The sequence below is a fragment of the Muscardinus avellanarius genome, assembly GCF_963383645.1.
Source record: "Muscardinus avellanarius genome assembly, chromosome: 8".
NCBI classification, from domain to species: domain Eukaryota; kingdom Metazoa; phylum Chordata; class Mammalia; order Rodentia; family Gliridae; genus Muscardinus; species Muscardinus avellanarius.
The window spans coordinates 83,531,263-83,557,826 of record NC_137794.1 but is presented as its reverse complement, the minus strand read 5'-3'; the positions used below and the strand labels follow the sequence as shown (position 1 = coordinate 83,557,826).

The following is a 26,564-nucleotide window of genomic DNA, read 5'->3' as shown; positions in this document are numbered from 1 at the left end:
CTGTTATATATACTCTTCTATTGTTCTTAGTTTATAAATTAAACTATATCACAAGTATATATATATAAGTATGTATGTATGTATATAGAGGAAAAAACTATATAGAGAGTTTAGTGCTATCTGCATTTCCAGGACACCATGGGGGATCTTAGAAGGTATCATCACAGATAAAAAGGACAATTGTAACAACTATATGTCAGTCCACCCATGAAAGCAGGTTAACATTCCAGCCTTTTTCTTTTTTTTTTTTTTTTTTTTAATGGTACTGGGAATTGAACCCAGGGTCATCTACTTCTGAGCTACATCTCCAGACCTATTTTATTTTTGTTAATTTTGAAATAAGAGTCTCACTAAGTTGTGAAGGATGTCACTAAATTGCTGAGGCTGCCATGAACCTGCGATCCTCCTGTCTCAGTCTCCCAAGTACTAAGATTACAGGCGTGTGCCACCACACCTGGTGTGGTGCCTTTTTCTTGTTTTGTGTTTAGGTACTGGTGATTGAACCCAGGGCTTCATACATGCCAGGCAAATACTCTGGCACTGAGCACTGAGCTATACAACCAACATTTTTCTCTTCTTTTCTTTTTTTCTTTCTCTTTTTTTTCTTCTTTTGTTGCTATACTAGGGAAGGGACCCGGGGTATTCTACCTTTGAACTCCACCCCCAGCCATATCTTTTATTCTTTACTTTGAAACAGGGTCTCACTGAATTGCAAAGGGCCTCAATAAGTAGCTGAGGCTGTCCATAAACCTCAATCCTCCTGTCTCAGCCTTCTAAATGCTGGGATTAAAAGTGTGCACCACCACACCCAGCTCCTTGGTGCCTTTTCTTAATGTGAAGAGATAACCAAGGATCATTTAACATTTAAGAAGAGGCAATATGAAAATAGAGGCCATGCTATTTAAGCAAATTTGGAGAAAATAAGCAAAATATAGAAGAGAAACTACCATTAGCATTCTCAGATAAGAAATAATATTGCCTCAGGAAATAAAAAGAATGCTATTGTAAAAGGAGGAGGGACTAAAAACAAAGAAAAGCACTCTCAAGAATTAACTAAGTGTAATTAAGACACAAAAGTATAAAAAGTAGACCAAGTTATTACTAAGCAAACACAATTTTTGCTTACTAAAATCAGAGATGCATGTTTGTGTGCATGCCACATACAAACAAAAATAGGATCAATCAATATGGTTAATACCAGACTAGATAGAACTTCTATAAAGAGAACATAAAGGAGAAAAGAAAGTTATCAAAGCAATAAGACCAAAACATTTCCAGAATTAAAGACACAAAGTTCCACGGTGAAAAGGCAAAAGTGCTCAGTCTGATAAAAGAGCCTCTGACTACTGCACACCACCGCCCAGCAGGGGACACCAGAGAAAGAGAAAAGTCCTGAGAACCTTAAGAGACACAATGCATTGCCCTCAGATAAAATCAGAATGGCCTCAGATGCGCAAAATCACAACCCCTGGTGTAAGAAGGCAGAGCAATGCTTGTAACATCTCAGGGGAAACTACTCTGAACACCTCACCTAGTCGCAGGAGGAAACAAACATGAAGCCAGCGTGCTAACAATTTCAGACATGCAAGGACTTAAAATGATACAATCTACCCTCAGAAGATAAAGAAAAATGTATAAAACCATATTTGGTGATTTTCAGGAAAATAAAATACAGCACAGTTTGTCAGCAAAGAAAACTGCCCATGGATGAAAGCTCTGGATGAGGCTGAGAACTCGTCCACTCTAAAGGCAACATGGAGCTGCAAAAAAAGGGTTCAAGAGAAAAAGAGAGATAGAGATAGCTGAAAAACACACTTGAGCTTTTGGTCCAAAGTATGTCAGATCTGTTGGCACATTCTTAACAATCTAAAAGATAGAAAATTTAAAAAACAATGAAAAAAATTACTGACACCAAGAAAAACAGTTATAAAGAGACTTTGGCTCAACCGTGAACAAGATGTACTTACTTATGATAATAATAACATGGGAGAGTAAGAAAAAAATGTTTTGATGAAAGGATAAGGGAAAAAATGGAAACATTTAAATTCTGAACTCCCATAACAGAGAGAAAAGAAGCCACTTAAAATTGATTAATTTAGAAATACCAGGATATAAGCAGTGTTTTAGAAAATTGGAGATAAAATGTCATAAGCAGTAACTAAGAGTGCTGGAAGCTCTTGCCTCTTGGGAGCCACACTGGGTTGAGGAAGGATGGAGCAAGATTATTATACTTTTGTCACCAAAAATGTAAAGATGAGAACAAAATCATTCTGGTCATTTTTCTTGAAGATCACCTGATAAAATATCAGATATTTTAAACTGTACTCTAATAGCTCAAGGTTTGAAATAGTATAATTATGTAACTTTTAAAAAGTTGATTAACTGATTTGATTTTATCCTTTAGAAAATGAAAATATTAATCTACATTAATAGCTCAGTCTACTGTCTTAAATTGCTGTATCATCTCCCATATTAGAAAAGTTCATATTAATAGAAGTGTTTTGTATTTTCAAACGCCTCCGATGGACATGGAACTGAGTCACTGCCCTGTTTGCCAACCTTTTGCAGAGATTGTATACACCAAGACACAAGACACATGTGCAGCAGTTCACCTTCAGCTATGATGTCCATCCCCATTATTATGGAAAGATCATCACCAACTGTACTGCTCAGAGCCAACTCTTTCTGGGGTGTTAAGGACTCACCACCAGGATGTTGTTTGAAAAAGAAGATTCAGCTATAAGTAAAGAGCTGAATTCTAATCTAAACTTTTCCTACTGATTAATTGAAATACTCATTTTGGAGTACCTAACTTTCCTAGGCCAAAATTTGCTCCCATGTAAAATGAGATTCTATTACAAAAGAAATATATGTCCCTGAAACCAAGAAATTAACAAGAGAAACCCAATGGTTTATAGTTTTAACACCCAAAGAGAAAACCTGTCATAAGGATGGGATGTTTCTTTACAGAATTGCATATGTGTCTATTCTTTTGAAGAAAAAAAGTAAAAACAAAACAAAACAAACACCCACCATACCTGTTAAACTTGAATTTAATATGAAGAATTCTTTTGAAATATGTAATTTTAACATTATATAGGTATAAAGTCCTTTGCCCATCAGCTACTATGTTAAATACTACAAACAGTACTGCACTATCTGTTCCTTGGAGCTTTTACCTTTGCATGTTCCAATTAGTTATTTCCCCAACATAAATAAATTCTGAATTAAAAGATAAACAAGGTTCTAAGATTCTGATGCCAAACTGCTCAAGACAGCTGAGATACTTTATATTCATATCAGTCATTATGTGATATTTTTCATGCACCCAAACTAGAAAGAGTTCTTTTTTTAAAATTCTAAGCAACCGGGCTTATAAAAATAGTATTGTCTTAATTCTACATTTCTCTGAAGATTGGTCTATATTATTTTTAAAGCTACTTTTAGTTCTAAAGTACTGATTGCTTTACAAGTAACATCACAACCAAGAAAATGCACTTGAAAAAAGGTCAACACAAGCTTGACATTATTTCTAAGATTTTCCAAAATGTTACATGATTATATAATCTTAAACACAGCAAATTAAATGTCAAAATTTCTATTTTGTAGAAATACCACATCTGTACAGTTCTTCGTGTTATTTTTAAACTTATTTTCTTACATGTTATTGACAGCTGAAATGTGATTTATTATTTTTTAATTGGGCATGCACTTAAGACTCCTACAGCGTAGGACTGGACTTGGTTCTGCCACTGCCAGTAATGAATAAAGTAATTATTTAATCTCCCTGAGTCTCTGCCTCATCAATAGAATACTGACAATAGCATACATCTCCCACACTGCAATTAGCACAAATGTCAAAGAATGCGAGAACACTACTACCCTGTAAAATTCCGTGTACAATGAACATCTTGCCTTTATTACAGTCATCATCATTCCTGACAGAAATCCTAAGCAATTCTATCAAGTGAGTAAACAGGACGAGTAAAAACTATAAAACCACTTGGTCTGCAGAGAGACAAAAGGGAGTGCTTAAGACAGAAAACAATGAGGCCTTCGTGTTTCTCACCTGTAGCTACCACATGTCACTACACCTTACTTGAACATAACAAAGAGAACCCATCTTACATACATTTGCTTATTTTATGAGAGATATTTATTATTAATCAGATTCCAGTTAAAATCTTATTTTATCTATTGAGCTATTTATCTTTATTTGTCTTTATATTCAAAGACAGAATGTTCTTCTGAAAAGACTATATCTAACATATGCCACAAAATATTAAACTTTAATTTGTTTAAAAGAGAACATAGTATTGGAGAATAACATTATTGCATTTTCTTGTGTATACATATAACTTTTTCTCCAAATATTAGATTGCCACTGATAATTAAAGAGAAAATATTTGTGCAGACTAAAGGAAAACTTGGATGAATGCTGACTTATAAAAATACACAGCCACTTTGCATAAGCCTGTGGTTTTACTAATTAAAGTACCTTACAAATTAAATATCTACTGAAGTTTGCATGCAAGGGATCTTGTAGCAAAAGCCAAAACCAAACCTCAACACAGAACACTTACTTTTATTCGGTGATCATCTGTATCTGCGACAGTTGCTACTCTAAGAAACATGGGGTTTCTTTTGTCTACAACTTCAAGTTTCATTTTTTTCTGAAATCCGTGTGGAGGTTTCTGTCAAAACAGAAAAATTGTATAAAGTGAGATTGAGAGGGAAAGCAAATGGACTTGATGTTACAGAAAATAATATAAAGAAGCAGATGAGCTAATTAAGGAATCAACTTTTCAAACTCTTAAGTTCCCAGACTGGCTCTGGATGGCACCTTCTATATCAAAAACATAATCCTAACACATATGCAAGAGAAACAGCCTGAGCACGTAACTAAGGAGTGACTAAGAAAGGCTGAAGGAAAGGTACTGTAGTTATTTGATTAGCTACAGGGAAAACAAGACATGTTTCTTATTGGTTGGAGGTAATCTCCCAAAATCAACAACCGTGGAATTTATTTTTAAAAAAGGAGGAAGAACATTAAATTGGTTGTGACATAACACCAAAATTTAGAAGTGTTGGTGACTGTGAAAAGCAGAAAACAGCTTCAAAAAGAAAATTAGTAAGATGGAATAGCTCTTAAAGGGCAGGAACAGAAAAGGGGGAACTATAGTCCCTCCCTCGACTCCTTAACTCAAAAGAAACCACAGATTTCTGAAAAAATTATAGCAGGAGAAGGCAGCAAGGGGACTGTTGGGCAAGTTAGATATGTTTTCTAGGATTCTGGTCCCTCCATAATCAAGTGTGTAAATTATGTAATGGATTCAGAACAATCAATGTGGCCTAAAAGGCCAAACTAGAGAAATCTTAGTTTGCCCTTTAATATATATTAAAGATGTAGGGTGAGCATGTAATTTTATCCAGTTTAAAGCAAGACACAATGCAGCTCTGCATTGTGTTAGACTAGCTGAAAGTTAAAGGGCAGATAAAAACATATATGCATATATATATATAACATAATTCACACAGTCTTCTTTTTAAAAATCCTGACCTTGCTGGGCATGGTGGCACACGCTTGTAATCCCCGCGCTTGGGAGGCGAGACAGGAGGATCGCGCAGGTTCGAAGCCAGACGCCCACGCTGGCTTAGGAGACCCTGTTTCCAAATAAAAATGTAAAAATAGGTCTGGGAGTGTAGCCCGGAGGTAAAAGGGCTTCCAGGAACCCCAGTACAAAAAAAAAAAAAAAAAAAAAATCCTGACCTTACTATCAAATAAAGTAATACAAAACCTTTGAGGGTTTCTCTTCATACAGTATGATTTTACTCCTAAAAGTTCTTGTTCTTTTCTTTAGCTTTTTTTATTTGTTTTTTGTATTTTATTTTATTTATATATGGAACATATTGAAAGTGGTGTATATTTAGATTGTGCTTAGTGCCCTCTCCCACCCCACCCCCACTTACCCTTCCCCCCTCCCAACAATGAGTGTCCAGGTTGACCACCCTATATTCATACTTTTACAAATATTCAGATGTAGCTCCTGCATTGATCAACCTCAGCCTTCTTCCTCTCCTATCCTTCCACTCTAGCTTTACTGAGAATTCCCCTCCATTATCTGGAGTCCTCTGGTATTACCACTACTCCCTAGCTTGGGCATATTAGAGAAAACATGTCCCTTCTCTTTCTGTGCTTGACTAATCTCATTTAACATAATGTTCTCCAGATCTTTCCATCTTCTTGTGAATGCTATGATTTTGTTCTTTATAGCTGAATAGAATTCCATTGTGTGTATTTCCCATAAATTTGCAATCCATTCATCTGTTGATGGAGACTAGGTTGGTTCCATATTTTGGCTATTACGAATTGTGCTGCTATAAACGTGGGTATGCATATGTTACTGTAGTTCTCTAACTTCAAGCCCTTTGGAAAGATACCCAGGAATGGTATAGCCGGATCATATGGTGGAACCATTCCCAGTTTTCTAAGGAATCTCCACACTGAACTAGTTTGTACTCCCACCAACCAAATAAAGTAATACAAAACCTTTGAGGGTTTCTCTTCATACATATGATTTTACTCCTAAAAGTTCTTGATGTTCTTTTTTTTATATATTAAGACTATACATACTAATTAATTCTATCATTAAAAATCATAGCAAGTTACATATAAAAGCATCATTTAAAGAAAAGTGTTGTTTGTGACAGACTATGAAGCAACATTTTAAAAAATTAAATATTTACTATTTTTTTTACTTTATTCATTATTATTATTATTATTATTTTTGTGTGTGGTACTGGGAGCAGACCCCAGGGGCTTTTCTACCTCCAGGCCATAATCCCAGACCTATTCTTATACTTTATTTGGAAACAGGGTCTCACCAAGTTGCTGAGAGCCTCACTAAGTAGCTGAGGCTGGCTTTGAACCTGTGTGATCCTCCTGTCTCAGCCTCCCAAGTGCGGGGATTACAAGCGTGCGCCACCATGCCTGGCTTAATTTTTACTTTAAACTCATAAAAAAATAAATTATAAAGTAAGCTGAGATGAATATATATCACTTCTTATTCTTTCTGTGCATAGAGATAGGCTTCCTTTGAATCTTTTTTTTTTCTGTTTCTTCATTTATTACTTTTTTATTTTATTGGTGCGTTGTTGTCATACATCTTAAGGGGGTACAAGATGGTAGTAGCCTTACTTTGAATCTCAGTAAGTTCTATGCAAGAAATAATGACCCTGAGCTAGGCATGGTGGCAGACACTTATAATCTCAGTACTTGGGAGGCTGAGACAGGAGGATCGTAGGTTCGCGGCCACCCTCAGCTACTTAGTGAGGCCCTCCACAACTTAGTCCTGTTTCAAAATAAAGAATAAAAATAGGACTGGGAGTGTAGCTCAGAGGTAGAATGCCTCTGGGTTCTGGATACCATTCCCAGTTTGTTTGTTTTTTTTAAAAAGAAAGAATGACACTAGCTCTGGGTTAGAGAGTGACTGTAATAAAAACAGATGACCTTTTACTTCAGTAATTAAACAAGCTAATCTATAGCAATAAAATAAAAAGTATCTCAGGTTTCCACAAACGCATCCAAAGAAATTACAAATATGGTTTTCATTTGAAAACATTTTCTTGTCCAGTTTTGATCTTTCAGAATTTCTAGCTAGAAAATCCGAAGTCTGCTGTAAGATGTCAACTATTCACCCTACAGTTAGTTTTAAGTCATATCACTGTATGATCCAGCAAAACCACTTCTGAGTAGCTACCCAAAAGAAAGAAAACCAAACTACCAAACTAATGCATGTGTATCTATAGTCATAGCTGCACAATTCACAATTACCAAACTCTGAAACCAGATAAGATGTCCATCAACAGATGAATGGATTACAAAACTATGGGATATGTACGCAATAGAATTTTACTCAGCCATAAAGAAAGACAAAATTACAATATTTACAGGGAAATGAATGGAATTGAAGAACATTATGCTAAGTGAGATTAGTCAATCACAAAAAATAAGAAATCGATGGTCTCCCTAATATGTGGAAGCCTGGGAGAAAATGGATCACAGGAAAAACTCTAGATGAAGAATGAGATACTACAGATGAGGAAATAAGGCAACCTAACTAAGGAGGAGGGAAATTCTCTAATGTACATGATGTACATTCACAAACATATCAAAGTCAATCACTAAGCCAAACATGAGAAAGAGGGAAAGGGGAGGAAATGGGGCGGGAACTGGGTAAGGGCTAATTGGGTGATGTGTGCATGTATGCCTCTACCATCTTGTACTCCATCCACTAAAATGAATAACTACAATGCACCAATAATTTTTTTTTTTAAAAAAAGTAGTATTATTTTCTGAGGAGAAAGTTCAAAATAAAAGTCTATACACACACCCACAAGCAAACAACCTCCCCACACATATATATACATATATATATATACATATATATATACATACACACACACACACACACACACACACACACACACACATATGTGCATATATATAAACAACAAAGATCCCAGGAAGAATTTTGATTTTCAAAAAAATAATTTTATTTATTTATTTATTTATTTATTTATTTATTTATTTATTTATTTTTTGGTGGTACTGGGGTTCCTGGAAGCCCTTCTACCTTTGGGCTACACTCCCAGACCTATTTTATTTTTGGAAACAGGGTCTCTTAAGCCAGCGCGGCTGGCTTCAAACTTGCGCCTCCCAAGCACGGGGATTACAAGCATGCGCCACCACGCCCGGCTCAAAAAAATAATTTTAAAACATCGTATTTAGCCTTCTATTTTCTTCTCATCCTATTCCAGTGTACCAGTACTATATCTTTCTGTTCTTAAATTTCAATGAATACATGATATCACTAACACAAATTAACCAAATAATACTAAGTGTTATCATCTCACCACTTTGAAAGCTCTTGCAGGAGCAGGTAATGAATTGGTTTCTTCTAAGTATTTATCCCAAGAAAAATGTTTCACATTTGGATATCCTGAGAAAGAAAAACATAAATTTTATGAGGCTTAACCAAAATGATAGCAACAATGACAAAATGCTCTACAAAAATTGTGAGATATTGTTATTTTACTCTATGAAATTATGTTCACATACTCATGACAACTTTAAACTAGTCTCACATTTAGAATTATCTAAATTACCATTTAAATACTTATCTAATTATCATTTTGTTATCTTGATCATGATTTCTCTAACCTTTCAGATGAAAAATTTTATACATGAGTAATGTGTAATTTATATTCTCAGTATGGATAATCTTACACATAAGATAGACACACAAATACCCTTTAATCTACCAGTTTTTTTTTTTCTCCTGATTTGGGGAAGCCTCAAATACGTCCAAAGATAATGTAAAGTTGTTTGCAATTATAAAATGTAAATACAATCAAATTAAATCACCCTGAATAGAGAATATAAAATAGAAAGCATCCATTAAAAAGAACACCAAAGATTTATGTTAAGCAATAGGTGAAATATTCCAGATATCTCTTCATATTGTTAGGTCAAACAAAGAAACATACACATCCAAGCCAGGAACATTATTAACAGAAGGTATAAAAATAATCCCTCCTCCATCCCACTGTCTTTTGTTTCCTCCAGAGCCCAAAATACACTAGGTGGGCATGAGCAAAAATTAATAGTGGCCAGTAGGATGGGAAATTTTCTACATAAAGTGGAATGAGAAAATATGCAAAAGAGATAACGGAAGCCAGGTTTCTCTCTGCCTGAGAAGAAAGGTTTCATAAATCTGGACAGAGGACAACTGGAATGAAGACAATAGTGGTGGAATTTGAATCAGAGTTAATGGTATCAATTCATGGTTTTCAATATATAGAGATGAAGAAACAGGCTTAAGTATAACACATTTGTATACACACACACACACACACACACACACATATATACATATATATATATATATATATATATATATATATATATATATATATCCTATGTTTATTGACTGCAACATCCAGTAGCAATAAGCATACCTAGCAAGCAGATCTTAAGTTTCTAAAATCATTCTGTACTAAAAAGAACCATGGAGCCTTGGAGAAATGGCTGACTGCAGTATTGGTCAAGGCTAGTACAAGATAAACTTTACTATGCCAAAAATTAAGAAATACTAAAAAAAAAAAAGGTAAAACTATGTCAAAAAGATACAGAAACCTGCTTAAAAGGTTTCCTACTGACCAAAATTCTCAAATATATTGATGTGAAAATAAATAAAACCACTCATGGATTATAACTCATTGATAAATATGTGTCCACACAAATATAAATAAACTGAATGAATAAATGGAAGGTGAGCAAGCTATTCTTTGCATAAGAGTATCAACTAAGTATGTACGAAAAGTGACCAAATAAAAATAATTACCAACAGGTGTGTGGTAGCACACACCTTTAATTCCTAATACTTGGGAAGCTGGGACAGGAGGATGACAGGTTTGAAGACAGGCTCAGCAAGTTGTGAAACTCTCATCAAGAGCCTGTTTCAAAATAAAAATTAAAAAACAGGGCTGCAGTGTATCTCAAAGATAGAATGCTACTGGTTTCAATCCCCAGTACCATGTGCCCCCCAAATTTATCATTTATCAGTATTTATAGTAATAATTCATACTACACATATCAAGAGATTCTAAAACTAGTGAATTGAATGACACTGAGATCATATGGATAGATACATGTGTTGGTGCACACCTGTAATCCCAATACTTGGGAGACCGAGACAGGAGGATCACAGGCTCAAGATCAGCCTCAGCAATTTAGTGAGACTCTCAGCAACTTACTAAAACCCTATTTCAAAACAAAAAAAAGGGAGGGGGAACAAGAAGCCGAAGGTGTTGCTCAGAGATAGAATGGCCCTGGGTTCAATCCCTAGTATCCACACACACACACATATCACATAGGTACACAATGTTCTTAGAGGTAGCACCACATTCAAACCACAGATCCCTTCCTCTAACACTTTATGGCCTAGATCTCCTTCATCTTCACAAACAGCTCTGTACATAGGTCAGAGGCTTCCCTTCTCTGCCTCAGCACCCAGGAAAACGTAGAAGGGAAAGTGCAAGGCAATGAGCTGCCCAGCCATAGGAATGATTGGCTCCCCGACTGAGTTGGTGATCAGACACTCTGAGGGAGACTATCAAGGAGCTGGGACAAGCCTTGAAATGAAGTCAGCTGTTTGAAAAGAAAGAGACTAGCATCTAAAACTGCAAGCTGAGCCCCTGCTCTTACATGCTGAGGGCTACAAAACTGCTCCAAGTAAACCTAGGACTCATCCTTTCCCTGTGACCAAGGCAGTTGACATTCCTCATGTACGTGTCCATTTCATGTGCAGTGACCTGACCTTAGCCGATGACCCTGCCTCTTCCTATAAGGAGGGACCATGACACCTTCGATGCTTAAAAATACAGTCTTGATTTTAATGAAGCTACAGTTTGTTCTGCAGCCCAGGAAAATAGACTCAAAATGACACAAAACAAGGACATTATGTCTCAGCAGTTACACTGTTCCCTACAAAAGAGAAAGTAAGAAAGCTGAGAAGGCTCCAAGGCCACAGGCAGAGAGCACAAACACCACAAGACTCCAAAGGACATAGGCACTGCCAGCATACGGAACAAAATCTATGCTGGAACCAGGAATCACAACAACAAAAAAGGAAAGGCAAATGTGTAAGCTCTAAACTAAGAACTCTTAAAGCCTCAAGTTGCCACTTAAATGTGAACATAGTGCTTTTGTCAGACTTGCCCGACACACGCAGTCCACATGCTGTCCACAGTGCCACATCCACCATGCCTCCTTTCTATTCCCAAGCTTAGACAATGCATGGCTGTGGTCAGACATTTTTAAATGCATACTAATACGGCCTATAAATAAATTTCAAGATAAAAAATGAAATCCTTTAAAACAGGACATATTTTTGCAAAAAGACCAAAATTTGATATAAACTACTCCAATGCTTCATATACTTGAAGGTACATAGGGGTCAGTAAGCTAATACATGCAGCCAGATGTATGCTTTTGTAAATAAAGTGTTAACAAAGCACAACCACACCTATTTACATATTATCTTAGTGGCTGCTTTTGTACTCCAATTGAGTTGAGAAGTAGAGACTATGGCATACAAAACTTAAAATATTTACTATTTGACTCTTTACAGAAACGGTTTGCTGACTCTTGAGGTATATGGATACTATTAGACTCAGAATAAACACAAACCTGGCGGAGTAATAAGGGATCTTCTGTGTTCTTTACACCAACCAACTGGATGAATGTGTGGGCTAGATGCTTCACACCTGTAGGTTATATAAATTAAAACACTATAATTAGATAAACTCACAAACACTAGTAAAAACTTTTAAAGGGTTAATTAGACATTATGAACATTTTACAGTATTTTATTTATGATTTATCTAATTTTTTAAAAATGCCAAAGATCTTTTACTCCTCTAATACACTGATAACCAAGTAGATTTTTACTAGATAAATATCATATGGGTTTGATACAATGCAGTTTTATTTTTTCCACAAATTTTGTTATATTCCAAAATTTCAAAGATAGTAAAAGTGCATAGATAACATTAAAATTTAGAATTTCCATTCATAAATATTATGTAAACATGACTATGTACTCAGGCAAGCTATAATTATCTCAGCATCTCTAAGAATGTACTGAGAGCTCAATGGCTCTCAAAAACCAACATGCTATTTCCCCTGCCCATCAGAGGGGTAGAGGCCAGGTATTAAAACAAGGTGGTTCTTTCTCTCACGCCTCTCTTCTCTTGGTTATCTTTACTATAGCCACACATATATTTTTCCAGAGTCTTTCTACCCATACTCAAATCTGGACCATATAATTCCTTGCTCTTAACCACACTTGCTCTATGTATTCCTCATCTCAACATACAACATGTTTCACCCACACATTTGCTCACTCAGTCATTCAAATATCGAGTGCGGACAATATGCTAGGCACTGGGATAGACCCTGAAGAAACTGCAACAATTAAAAGAGACAAAATGTCCCTGGTTTCATGGCACTTACAGTAGAAAAGATAAGAAATAAAAATATAAAATATAGTTGTCTTTCTGTGTCTGTTAGGGGTTGTCCAGGATCCCTGCAGATACCAAAATCAGAGTATACTCAAGTGCCTTATACAAAATGACACAGCATTTAATATAATCTCTATGTACATCTTGCTGTATACTTTAAATTATCTTGTTTATTTAAAATGTCTAGCATAATGTAAATACTATATAAATAGTTGTTAAACTATACTGTATACATTTTTTGGTGAAAAAACATAGTACAAATGAAATGGAAGTAAAACAATACATTATATGAATGTAAACATGCTCCTTTATGTAGCCTACTCAAGACAGCCTCTCAAACTGAAAGCCATGTGTTGTGGTGCACACTTGTAATCCCAGCGTTTGGGAGGCTGAGACAGGAGGATGGCAGTTTGCGGATAGCCTCAGGTAATTAATAAGGCCCTTCGCAACTCAGGAGACCCTGTTTCGAAATAAAGAATAAAACTGGGCGTGGTGGCGCACACTTGTAATCCCAGCATTTGGGAGGCTGAGACCAGAGGATCGCGGTTCGCGGACAGCCTCAGCTACTTAGTGAGGCTCTCTGCAACTTAATGAGACCCTGTTTCAAAATAAAGAATAAAAAACAGGGCAGCGCGTGTAACTCGAAGGTCAAATGCCCCTGGGTTCCATCCCCAGACCTGCAAAACATAAATTAAAAAATAAAGAAAAATAAAGAATAAAAAATAGGGATGGGGGTATAGCTCAGAGGTAGAATGACCCTGGGTTCCATCCCCAGTACCACAAAAAATAAATAAATAAATAAATAAATAAATAAATAAATAAATAAATAACATCTGAGCAAAGATCTGAAAGATCTGAAGAAAGACTACTGAGCCATTTAAGTATATGAAGGAAAACTGCTTTTGGCAGAAGGGACAGCAAGTACAAAGATTACGGGTAGGAACCAAGCAGAACTACATGAACAACAGGAAGAGACTGAGGGAGGCAGAAGAAATGATGTTAGAAAGAAAGAGCCTTTAAGCTAGAGTAAACTGTGGAGTATTTTGGTAAGAAAATTAGCTTAATGTTATTTATGTTTTAAGGCAATATTCCAACTGCTTCACAATGATAAACTACAGTGGGAGCAACAGAAGAGGTGATTAGAAGGCTATTGTAAGAGCTGATCATGGTAGCCTATACCACAAGAGTGGTGGTAAATAAGTGATCATGTGTTAGACTTTTATTTAAAGGCAGAACTCAAAGGATTTGCTGATAGATTTAATACAGGGTGTGAGTGTACTGATGAAGTCAAGAATCACAGGCTTGAGGACAAACAACAAGAATGTAGCTGCCATTTTCTGAGATAGGGAAGACAGCAGGCATAGTTCCAGGCATTCCAAGTCATGAATGAAAAATCCTATTAGTAACAGATGTTTAACAAACAGGAGAAGCTGTCAAGCAGATAATGAGCATAAAAATCTGGAGTTCAAAGTAAAGACCAAAACCAGAAGTGCAATCCTGGGAGTCAACATATAGAGTGATATTTAATGCCATGAGCAGAGTGGAGACGGTCTAGAGAGTGAGTGAGTAAAGTGGGAGGCAAAGAAGAAAGAACTTGACTGGGTCAAGTGCGCTGATCGACCAAAGGGGAGAAAAAACAAAAAATGATCACTGGATTCGTCGATGTAAATGTTATTACTATCTTTAACAAGAGCTGTTTTGGTAACATTGGGGATGGAAAAGGGCAAAACCATGAACAGAGAAAAGGGAAGAAAAGGTAATGGAGATAGTTTTTACATGTTTAAGGAGTTATGTTATAAAACGAAGCTGAAAAATTAGTTATCGGACAGCAAAGAGGAATTTTGTTTTACTGTTGCAACTGGGAACATGGGAAAAGCTGGATCAGGTATATATGGGAATTCTCCATACTATTTTATAAACTTTTGAAAGTTTACAATTACTTGTAAATAAAAGGTTTTGACAAGATGAGAAATATTACCTTATTTAGTTAAGAAATACATGCGGAGAAAATTCCTAGATCAGGGCATTGTTTTTGGTACTAGGGTTACAACAGCATTAAATAAACAAAAGCCCCCTTCTCCCAAGTGTGCCCCGTAGAAATAGTTCAAAAGAGAGGGTGACCTATTGATGCAGAAGAGAGACCTGAGTAGGGAGAGGAAATGGAATGCAGTGCCTGAGAGCAGAGTCCCCAGGTGGCAGCAGGGCACACTGCCCACACCAGCCTACAGGCAGAGGTCAGCAAGGCAGGCAGACACAGACATGCCAGCACTGAGGAGTCTCTTCTTTTTCTCACTGAAATAGGAAATGAGGCATCAGCTGAGAAGGAGGACAGGAAGAGGGTACATAAAATCTGAGGGGGAAAGGAGGAAGACTTATAACAGTCTGGAAGAGCAGGCAAGGACTCAGGGCCCACTCAAGTCATTCAGGAATACAAAGTCAGACCAGTCAGCATGTTTTGTGTCTTTCTTCAAGTATACTCAACTACTCAGTCACAGGCATGTGCAGGCAGAAAGCTGGATTCAATAAGGCTTGGGATTTTGCCAGGGAAATACAATATAAGGAAATGGAGGCTATACTTACTAGTACACAGGTACTAAAGCTATATCACAATTAATGTCTTTTTAAAAATAGTTTAAATATTTCCTCATGTGTGGTCTCAAAGATAATAGGTATTCACACACACACACACACACACACACACACCACGGTCACATAGTCAAAAGGTTTCAGAAAGACACAATTTACTATTTCTTAGGGATTTACAATACACATGGCCACATTAAAGGCTGTACAGCTATACTATAAAAACAAGTCCTAAATCATTTAATGTATTTAATGAAGATAATTATGAAACACTCTTTTGTTAAGCAAACATCACACGGCACACCAGTGTGATACAGAACTCAGTTTGGAAAATGCCACAAAGTCTGGCATTGTTCTATTAACCAGGTTGTATCTACTCTGAGATGGCTAGAATCACAACACAACCCTTCAGATGGAAAACTAGAAGGCAGAAAGCCAGGAGAGTAATAGTGGTAGGAGTTTCCAGTGAATAAACAAGTCTAATGAGTACTGGAAGGCTACTTTCCAAGAAGTGTTCTAAATGAATGAGATTAGCATAGCGTCACCACCCTCCTCTCCACCCTTCCCAGACGGTAGCCTTGTACTGTGGCACACAGTAAGTTGATATAACTACTATGTAATGTAGACTTTTCTCAGAACTTACTTCAGTAGAAAATACCTTTAACTTCCGGTTAGAGGTTTCTTCCATTCTTGACTCGTTATCTTGTACCCTCACTCTCTCAACTGACTACTTTTCATAATATGTGTTAGGGCTACAGGTCCACATTTCATTATTTTAAGAATATGAAAGGAAATGGAGAACTGCTAGGTCAGTGTCATGTTCATAAGTAATCACTCTATTTCTTACAATATATATCTTCATAAAAGATCTTTCAACACATAATTCCTTAAGATACATTGTTATAAATTATATAAACAGAACCATAGAACTCTATTTCCAGTTATCCTAATCTTTTCCTAAATAATAAGTTTGATTATGGATTATTGCTAATGGTGAACTGCCCTTATTTTAGGTGAGGATATTAATGCATATATGGCTTTATTAAGAATGAAAAAATAATAAATATATAACACTATCCAGTTCTTTCCCCTCTCAATATAATACAACTGTAGTTTTTATAATTACCTGCCACTAGAGGTGATTACTTCAAAGAAAGAACATTAAACATTAATAATCATTTTGGTTTTATTGGTTTACTTTATAAATTATAACTAAGGAAAATACTAAAGTATATTATGGCCACTCGCTCCTGTATTATCTCAATCTTATAAAAGGTTTTAATAATATGTAAATATTGATCATCACTTAAAATAAAGAAGCCACCTCAGTATAGAAAATAAATAGAATCAACTTTTATCGATTTTACTTAAACTCTCTTGGTAGCAAACACTTTATTCAAAAGTGGGAAGGCTGTAAACTCCTTCCTGCTGCCACTGTCAAACAAGACATCACGTAGTCCCACCTAGTGTCCAAAGGCAGAAATGTAATTAAAAAAAAAAAGAATGCAGAACCAATGATAGAAAATTAAGCAAATCCTTTATCTCTGTACCAGGCTTCTTTCAAGTTTTTGTGTATATCATGAGAGACGACCATTTCAAAGATAATTTAAGTAGGGCTGGGATGTAGCTCAGTGGCAAAGCGTTTGCCTGGCAAGTGTACTCCCCTGGGGTTGACCCCTGGTCCAAACACACACACACACACACACACACACACACACACACACAGATAATTTAAGTAATACATAGGATGCTATGATATAATAAAAAGTTTTAAAAGGGCAAGAAAAAAGTAAACAATCATTAAAAGCATGTTTATGACATAAGCATAAAGTGAGCAGACATGAAGATCAGTTTATAGATATATAAAGTAGTTGTGTGACTTCACCAAACCCTTGGGTTGAAAATAAAGAAACCTTGTTTTATTAGCCACAACCACAGCCACAGCCAAAAGCTAAGCAAAATTAACACACACATGTGGAGCTCAGCAGACCAAGGCAGTGCCCAGCAGTAACACTACAAGATGCTTGCCTAGGGAAAACATCACAGTCTCTTCATTTCAAGCAATCATGATTTAGGTTCTTTGAAGAAATGCAGGCTGCTTTGTCTCCCCTACTCCCTAAACCCAGAGCAGGACTCTGCCAATGCATAAGAAGTACCCAACTCTCCTGGCTTCTCATATGCTGACTCTTCAGTGCCTCCACTGCTCTCCACTTTACCACTGAACACCAGGCCCCATTAGGCTGGGCCTCCCAGTTCTCCTTTACATGCCTAATCTAACCAAGCCCATTCCCCACAGCAGCTGTTGCAAATATTAACTATGTGCTTCATGCTGGAGATCTTTAACACAGTGACCTGAGAGAGATGAAGGTAATCCCAGCTCATCACCCTTCTGTCAAACTTTCCTTTTATTTCTTCCTTTTCTCCAGGCTCAGAAAAGCAAGAGATCACTGTTGTCACTGGTAATTCCAGTTTCAGATATCTCCACTCCCCTTCCTCAATGGTCCTCCTTCCTGCCTATAAACCAAAACTTGAAATGTACTCTGCGCAGGAAAACTCTGTTAAGGAGTAAATTTCCCTCAAGCAATAACCCTCTTCTGCCTTCAGCACCAAATTTCTCTGCCTGACATCCCTTATCACCCTATCTTCAACCTTTTGCAAACTTGTAGCCTTAAACTCTTATTTGAATCCTTACAACATGTGATGAGGTAGGTATTACTGCCAATCCTTTTGGAAAGAAAGATTAGAAAGAGTTAATTGAAGAACCTGGTTGCTGTTCCTCAACACATTCTAGGTCCAGGCCAGAACACAAGCCAGTCCTTTGTTTGGACAGGAAGGTTTCCTCCTGATATCTAGTACCAAGTCCTTTCTTCATTCATGGTCTCTCATCCCCTGTCTATCCAGAAGCCCTCTCCAGGAGTCCTGCAGTGAGTTTGGGCCAGGCCTTCACTCCCTGCACTACTGCAAACAAAAGGTTCTAATAGGTAACACAAACCCAAGACAACAAACTCACAGGGGTGAAGTTCAGAAATGCCTGAGTCCCACTCATCTCTGTAAGCCTCTATCACCAACACCCAGTGCTTCCCCAACTTAACCAAGTAATGCCAAGCCTGTTGGCTTTGACACTGCTCTCAGGCACTACCTCTATGTTGCAAACTCTTCAATACTATTTTAGGAAAATGCATAAAATTATCATGACTCCCAATTTATAAATATAAAAGTGATCCATATCTCTTCAAAAAGACTGCAGTACACTTAGAAACAATAAGGCAAAGATCCAGCCCTAGGTTTTTCCTAACTCACTAATTTGATGTTTCTCTGTTTCTTTGATCTGCTTATTGCTATTTTTGCTCTGATTTGTTGGAATGCAACACTGAAATAAAACCAAAGATGGCTGAAGGTACAATCTCAGGTCTTCAGGCCAAGCCCTAAATGCTGGCTAAGTTCTAAGTCCTGTTCTCAAGTCTTCCTGGATCCCAGAAGAAAAATCATATATGAAAGTAACATTTTTTTTTTCTTTTTGCAGTACTGGAGATGGAACCCAGGGGCATTCTACCTCCGACCTACACCTCTAGCCTTCTTTTTTATTCTTTATTTTGAGAAACAGGGTCTCACTGAGTTGCAAAGGGCCTCACGAAGTAGTTGAGGCTGTCCTCAAATCACAATCCTCCGATCTCAGCCTACGGAATGCTGGAATTACAAGTATGTGCCACCATGCCCGGCGTGAAAGTAACATTTTTTTTTCTTTTCTTCTTCTTTTTTTAAACATTACTGGGGATTGAACCCAGGGGTCCTCTACCACTGAACTATAACCCTGGCCCATTTTATTTCTCTATTTTGAGACAGGGTCTCACTAAGTTAATAAGGCCAGGCTTGTGGTTTTGATCCTCCTGCCTCAGCCTCCTGAGTAGCTAGGATTACAGGCATGTCTCACTGTGCTTGATCACACTTCTTAAAAGGAGGATTCCTTTCTAGTGCCTGGAGAACAAGAGGAGGTGACTATGCTCATTTGGGGTTCAGCCCCAGAGCCCAATATGCAGGAAACAGGACAGTGAAAGTCCTTTCTAATGTCAATATTCTGTGATACTTAAGATTATTCTTTTTTTTTTTTTTTTTTTTTTTGGGTGGTACTGGGGTTCCCGGAGGCCCTTCTACCTCCGGGCTACACTCCCAGACCTATTTTTACATTTTTATATGGAAACGGTCTCCTATAAGACAGCGCGCACGGCTGGCTTCGAACCTGCGCGATCCTCCTGTCTCTGCCTCCCAAGTGCGGGGATTACAAGCATGCGCCACCACGCCCGGCTCATACTTAATATTATTCTAAATATAACAACTTTCAAGGGCATAGAACTAAAAAGCTACCAACTAGCTCAGAGGAAATACTGAGGTAAAGCAATTTTTATTCTAATGTACACTATTTCCCTTTCATAAGTAATCATTTCTTTGATCCTACATAAATTTTCATCATGTTCCATTTTAGAAGAAATGTTTTATTGCAACTAAACATGTAATATCACAAATGTATACAGATATACATGTGTTTTCAAGTTCCCATTTTTGTAAGAGACTTAGGATCACCATCCAGTAGTGACTTAGGATCACTATCCAATGTTTAAATGTTTTAAGAATGTTGGTGTGATAGCTATAATTAAAAGAATTCTTATCTCTAGAAGATACACAGTGAATTTTTCATGCATAAAAAGCTGTTATCTGAAACTGGCTTCAAAACTTGATACTGCAAAAAATAAATAAAACACAGTCCAGACAAATGAAAAAAAAATCTTAGAATTGGGATTTTAAGAGCAGGAATAGAGAAAGCAACACTGGATATGAGTTGATAATTGCTGGTGTTCAATAAGGCTACAGGAGGACTGCTGTATCATTATTTTTGTGTATGCCTGTATTTCAATAATTTTTTATTATAAACTGAATACAAAGACATCCTATGGTACAAAATTATGCTTTGCAAAAACAAAATTCTGAGACAGCTAGGCGTGGTGGTGCACACTTGTAATCCCACCATTTGGGAGGCTGAGACAGAAGATCATGGTTCGCAGACAGCCTCAGATACTTAGTGAGGCCCTTTGCAACTCACTGAGACCCTGTTTCAAAATAAAGAATAAAAAATAGGGCTTGGGGTGTAGCTGAGAGGTAGAATGCCTCTAGGTTCCATCTGCAGTACTGAAAAAAATTCTGGGGAAAAACAACCAAAATATTATTTGGGGGGTACTGGGGTCCCTGGAAGCCCTTCTACCTCCGGGCTACACTCCCAGACCTATTTTTTTATATATATATTTTTATTGGGAAACAGGGTCTCTTAAGCCAGCACAGCTGGCTTCGAACCTGTGTGATCCTCCTATCTCCGCCTCCCAAGCGCAGGGATTACAAGCGTGAACCACCACGCCTGGCTACAACCAAAATATTCTAAGTGACATCTCTGAAATATAATCATGAAATGATTTGTCTATGTTAAAAATTTTCTATAAAAAGCATAGGTGGTACACACTTGTAATTCCAGTACTTGAGAGGCTGAGACAGGAGGATTGAGGTTCTCAGTCAGTCTCAGCAACTTAGTGAGGCCTTCTGCAACTTAGTGAGTTCTTGTTTCAAAATAAAGAATAAAAAATGGGGATGGGGTATAACTCAGAGGTAGAATGCCCCTGGGTTCAATCCCCAGTACTAGAAAAAAAATAAAGCATAGGTAACACATAATAGATATGTGAATATGTGAATAGTAAGTTGGTTTTAATTCAGTATCTTTTTTTAAACAATGCAAGTAAAACTGATGCGTACTAAAAAGTAAGGTTAAGAACATTTGTCAAAAACATTTGTTACTTCTCTACAATATTTACAAGTGTTCTTTAGATGAAAATAAACACTTCAGAAATGCCTATGACAAGGAAACTGAATTCTGGCTATTAATGAACATGAGTTAGGTACAGAAAATCCTTAGTTTGTATATATAAAATACTACAGCTTTCCAGAAATGGTGGTTCATTCCTATAGTCCTAGCTATTTGGGAGGCTGAGGCAGAAAGATTACAAATTTATAGCCAGCCTGGGCTACTTAGTGAGAACCTGTCTCAAAAAAAAAAATACTTTTTGAGGGGGCAGTACTGATGATTGAACTCAGGGCCATGCACATGCTAGACAAACTCTCTTCTACTGAGCTAATAAAATGGTCTTAGGAATGTAGTTTAGTGGTAGGCACTTGCCTAGGAAGGGTAAAGCCCTGGGTTCAATTCCTAGTACCATAGATAAATAGACAAATTAGCTACTATACATGAAAATATAAAAGAAAGATTAAAATAAATTCCTAAAAGTAGTAAGAGAAGACACTCAAGATGAAGGGAAAGTGTGAGTCTCTGTGTGCTCATGCCTGTGAGTATAATCTGGGAGTGTGTGAGTGTGTGTGTGTGTGTGTGTGTGTGTGTGTGTGTGTGAATTTCACTTCCACAGTAGGAAGTCAACTAAAACACAAATCACAAAGTAGCATTAAAGGATATTATTTAGGAGCCAGGTGTGGTGGTACATGCCTGCAATCCCACTACTTTGGAGACTGAGAGAGGAGGATCCCAGGATAGCTTTGGCAATGAAGGGAGACTGTCAGCAACCCTACAAGACCCTGTTTCAAAATAAAATACAAAAAGGGCTGGGAGAAGGAATGTAACTCAGAGGTAAAATATCCCTGGGTTCAATCCATAGCACCACCACACAAAAAAAGGATGTTACTTAGAAATACAGCATGTCTCTATCACTCTGAACTACATTATGATGTGACAGTATGGTACGGAACAAGTAAAAGTAAAAAATCTGGGCTGGACATGGTGGCGCACGCTTGTAATCCCCGCGCTTGGGAGGCAGAGACAGGAGGATCACGTAGGTTCGAAGCCAGCCGCACTGGCTTAAGAGACCCTGTTTCCAAATAAAAATATAAAATAGGTCTGGGAGTGTAACCCGGAGATAGAAGGGCTTCCAGGAACCCCAGTACCACCAAAAACAAAACAAACAAAGAAACAAAAAAAAAAAAAAAAAAACTAAAAAATCTGAAATAGGAAAGAGTGGGGAAGTGTACTGTTATGTTTTAACATAAGCTTTTACATTCTTACTTTTTCCAAACCATGTACCTACTTTATTTGGATATATGTGATATTTTAAAAAGCACACATCAATAGAAAACATCTCACCAATAGTCATAGCTCTCATCCCAGTTGTCAAAATGGACCAGGAAACGATTGTCCACCATATCTGTTACCGTAGCAACACAGATGAATCCAGGATTCTTTTTATCTACAGCCTCAAGCTTCATTCCGACTCGAAAGCCTGATGGGATCACTGTCTATGGAAACATGCAGATTTAATTAGAGATAAGCATACACTTCACACCAGTGAGACCTGCACACTCTGCACCCCTGCCTGACGGTGTAGCCTCTCTCCCTGTATTCACATAATTTAACATCTATGCTAGTATCACAGCAGGGTTGCTTTCCAACAAGCAGCAATAAAAAGAAAAAAGAAATAAAACCCCAGCTCTATAGCTCTACAGCAACATCAATTAACTATATAAGCCTCAAAACTAAAACATTCACAACCTCTGAGAGTTTAATTAATTTTAACATGTGTTTTAATACCTTAGTTAGACATGCCAGTTTTATTCACCATATAGTTCCCATTTTGGCCTTCTTTTCCTTGATTATGAACTTAAAAATTAAAATTATTTCATACAAGATATGCCTTTAATCAAGTTAAAAATGTGCATGAGTCAGTACAAAGTCACTTCCACTTCTGAGATCTCTCAAAAGAGTACTGTGTGGAAAGTAGGTCATCTTCATATATGAAAGGGTGAAAATTATAACAACTTTTATTTAACACTACAGATACTTTTTATATACAACACCAGCAACAGAACTGCTATTAATATATATTACCATTCAAAATAGTTGGTAATTTAAGGAAATCCACAGACTATCAGCCATCTGGGACTCAAAATGAAAGCAATAAAATTTCAATAAAATTTTGTGCCTGAGGAACTATTAAATGTAAATGTCCTTACAACCTTTTGTGAGAGAAAAACTCAAATCTCAGAGTAAGATATCAATTATGTCAATCACAACACACTGCAAATCATTTTTACCCTTCTTTAAAAAAAATTCCTTCATTCAGACTGAAGTATATAGGTATTATTCTAGCTACTTTGAGCAAAATAAATGTTATGTCTCATTTTGCTATAATTATATATCTATTGTTATAGTATATCTGTAAATGTTAGAAAAAGTCCTGTGTTACTTGAAGGAACAAGCACAATACAAAGAAATTTTTACCATACATTTATACCCTAAAATGATCAGAATTATGACTATAAATATCTCATTATTTAAGGTAGAGAACCTAAAATTAGAAAAATAAATTGCCTCCTCAAGATGAATTTGTGTGGTAGCAATGCACAAGATGCTGGAAACAGTTAAAGGCAGTTAATCAAATCCCAAACTCAAATCGTCAGAGAACCAGACAGGGACTAGAAATTCGGGACAGCAGACTGCTGAGTTTCCACCAAAATGACCTTCCTCCCAGGGGTAAGTCTTGACAGAGAATACCTGCTGATGAGGCAGTATTTACATTTCAGCAACTAAGCTATCCTCTCTTTTAAAACATTATAGAATAATAATCTGGCCTACTAGTTTTCTAAATACACATATTTTCTCTCAATCTCCCTCACTCCCATACTTCCCCAATTGTCTTAAGTCAACCTGGTTTATGTTCAATTCAGAGAACATTTATTCATTAGCCTGATGCCCGCAAACTAGCTGGTTAATATCATTTCCCAAATGGAGGATTTTTTCCCCTACTCCTGATATTAATTTCCATTTGGAATGGACTACGTTAGTAAAACACTACTGTCTTTCTCCACCCTCTCACTCACTATTACCTGATGAGCATGTCTGGGGAGGAGGGACTGATTCTACTCTCGAAGGGAAGCTGAGCTGCAGGATGCACGCTACTCTGCTCCTTAAGGGGCCATGTTCCCTGGCTTGGGAGGTAAGAAAGGGTAGTAGATCCCTTAGATCTAGGGCTCAGAATCAAAATGCTCATGAGTTTTCAGAGGCAGGCTATGTATATCCTCCAACCCAGTCACTATCAGTCGTAAAGATGGTATTTTTGGTTTGCCCTTATTCTTTTAAGTTAGATCAGAATTTGGGAGAGGAGAGGATAACCTACTGGGCCTCTCGGAGAGGCCAACCGAGGAACACTGAATGGAGTCTTTACTTCTGTCCCCCTGGAAATAAAGCTGTACGCTAGAGGGAAGATGCACCATAGTCTCCAAAGACCTCCTGCATGCAAACTCAAACAGGGCCATAGTCATCTCACCAAGAGAATCCCATTTAAACAGCACTCCTAATTAAATGAAGGGAATAACAAAATATTCTAGTCGATTTAATTTTTGTGCATCTTAATTGTAAATTATACCTGGATTGTATACTATGTTGCTTTCTACCACTCAATAAGAAAATTCTAATATAGCTAAGAAATAGATATTTATCACAAAGATTATAAATCAATTTTAAAGTTTAATTAAGATAAGTCAATTCTATTTACCAAGGCAATAAAATTTATTATACTTCCCTGTTATCACTTGTAATTTATTCTATAAGACACTCAAAAAATCACTTCCGAGTTGGGTGTGGTGGCGCATGCTTGTAATCCCCACGCTTGGGAGGTGGAGACAGGAGGAGCATGCAGGTTCGAAGCCAGCCGCGCTGGCTTAAGAGACCCTGTTTCAAAAATATAAAATAGGTCTGGGAGTGTAGCCCGAAGGTAGAAGGGCTTCCAGGAACCCCAGTACCACCACCACCAAAAAATAAAAATTAAAAAAAAATCACTTCCTTTGGAAGAAAAAGTATTCTGGAAGTACTTACTATATTTTGATTTTCAAATAATGACTTAGGGGCAGCTTGGGCTTTACACGTCTTAAGATACGTCTGCCAGTTAAATTCTTCTTCTTTATATCCTAGAGTAAAAGCACATGTGGACAGACTCAATATAAATCAAAACATTTTACAGTTTTCTTCCTAGTACTATTTTTATCTATAACTCCAACATACCAAAAAATCAAGCAATCAAGTGATTTTTTTTCAATAAACAAAATTTAACACGCAGTTCATAACTATGTATTTTTAGACACAGATTGTGTTTATTTTTCAACAAATTTTATATTTTTCATTCATTTTTTATTTTTTGGTACTAGGAATGGAACCCAGGGGCATTCTACCTCCGAGCTACACCTCCAGCCCTATTTTTTATTCTTTATTTTGAAACAGGGTCTCACTGAGTTGCAAAGGGCCTAAGTATCTGAGGTTATCTGCAAACCATGATCTTCTGTCTCAGTCTCTCAAATGCTGGGATTACAAGCGTACAACACCACACCAAGCTTTAATTTTTTCCATTCTAAATGAACATGCTAGATACAAAGAAAAGAAGTAGAGACTAATTCATTTTATAGTGAGGTGCATTTTTTATCACCAGGCTGCTTCCATCAGTTTTTAGCTAGAATCCTCAGCAGTAGACATATTAGCTGAAATAGTCAAGTTCTTTATCTTTCCCTTGCCTAGTCTATTTTGGAAGACTATCTTATGGGAACAAGTCAAAAGTTGAAAGGAAAAAAAGTAATAAAGCAGGTAAAATTTTTTTAACATATCACCATAAAAATGACAATTCATTTTATAAAGTAAAGGTATTAGCAAATTACCACAAAATAAATGTCCTTGCCTTTATTTTCACAATTTGATTAAAGTCATTTTGTGTGTGTGTGTGTGTGTGAGACACACACACACACACACACACACACACACACACACACACTGAGGATGAAACCCAGGGCCCTTTTACCTCCAGGCTACA

At 36.9% G+C, this 26,564-nt stretch overlaps 1 protein-coding gene across 2 annotated transcripts in view; it reads right to left on the bottom strand.

Annotated features, from left to right (window-relative positions):
- Window positions 1-26,564, bottom strand: part of L3MBTL3 (L3MBTL histone methyl-lysine binding protein 3) — a gene marked incomplete at both ends in the record, with an annotated part of 105,380 nt that overhangs the window by 53,765 nt on the left and 25,051 nt on the right. For both annotated transcript variants that reach the window (XM_080700740.1, XM_080700741.1), the window contains 5 exons: window positions 4,584-4,694; window positions 8,917-9,002; window positions 12,254-12,330; window positions 22,856-23,007; window positions 25,583-25,674. In XM_080700740.1, the coding sequence (XP_080556866.1) occupies window positions 4,584-4,694; window positions 8,917-9,002; window positions 12,254-12,330; window positions 22,856-23,007; window positions 25,583-25,674 (518 nt within the window). The remainder of the gene's footprint in view (window positions 1-4,583; window positions 4,695-8,916; window positions 9,003-12,253; window positions 12,331-22,855; window positions 23,008-25,582; window positions 25,675-26,564) is intronic.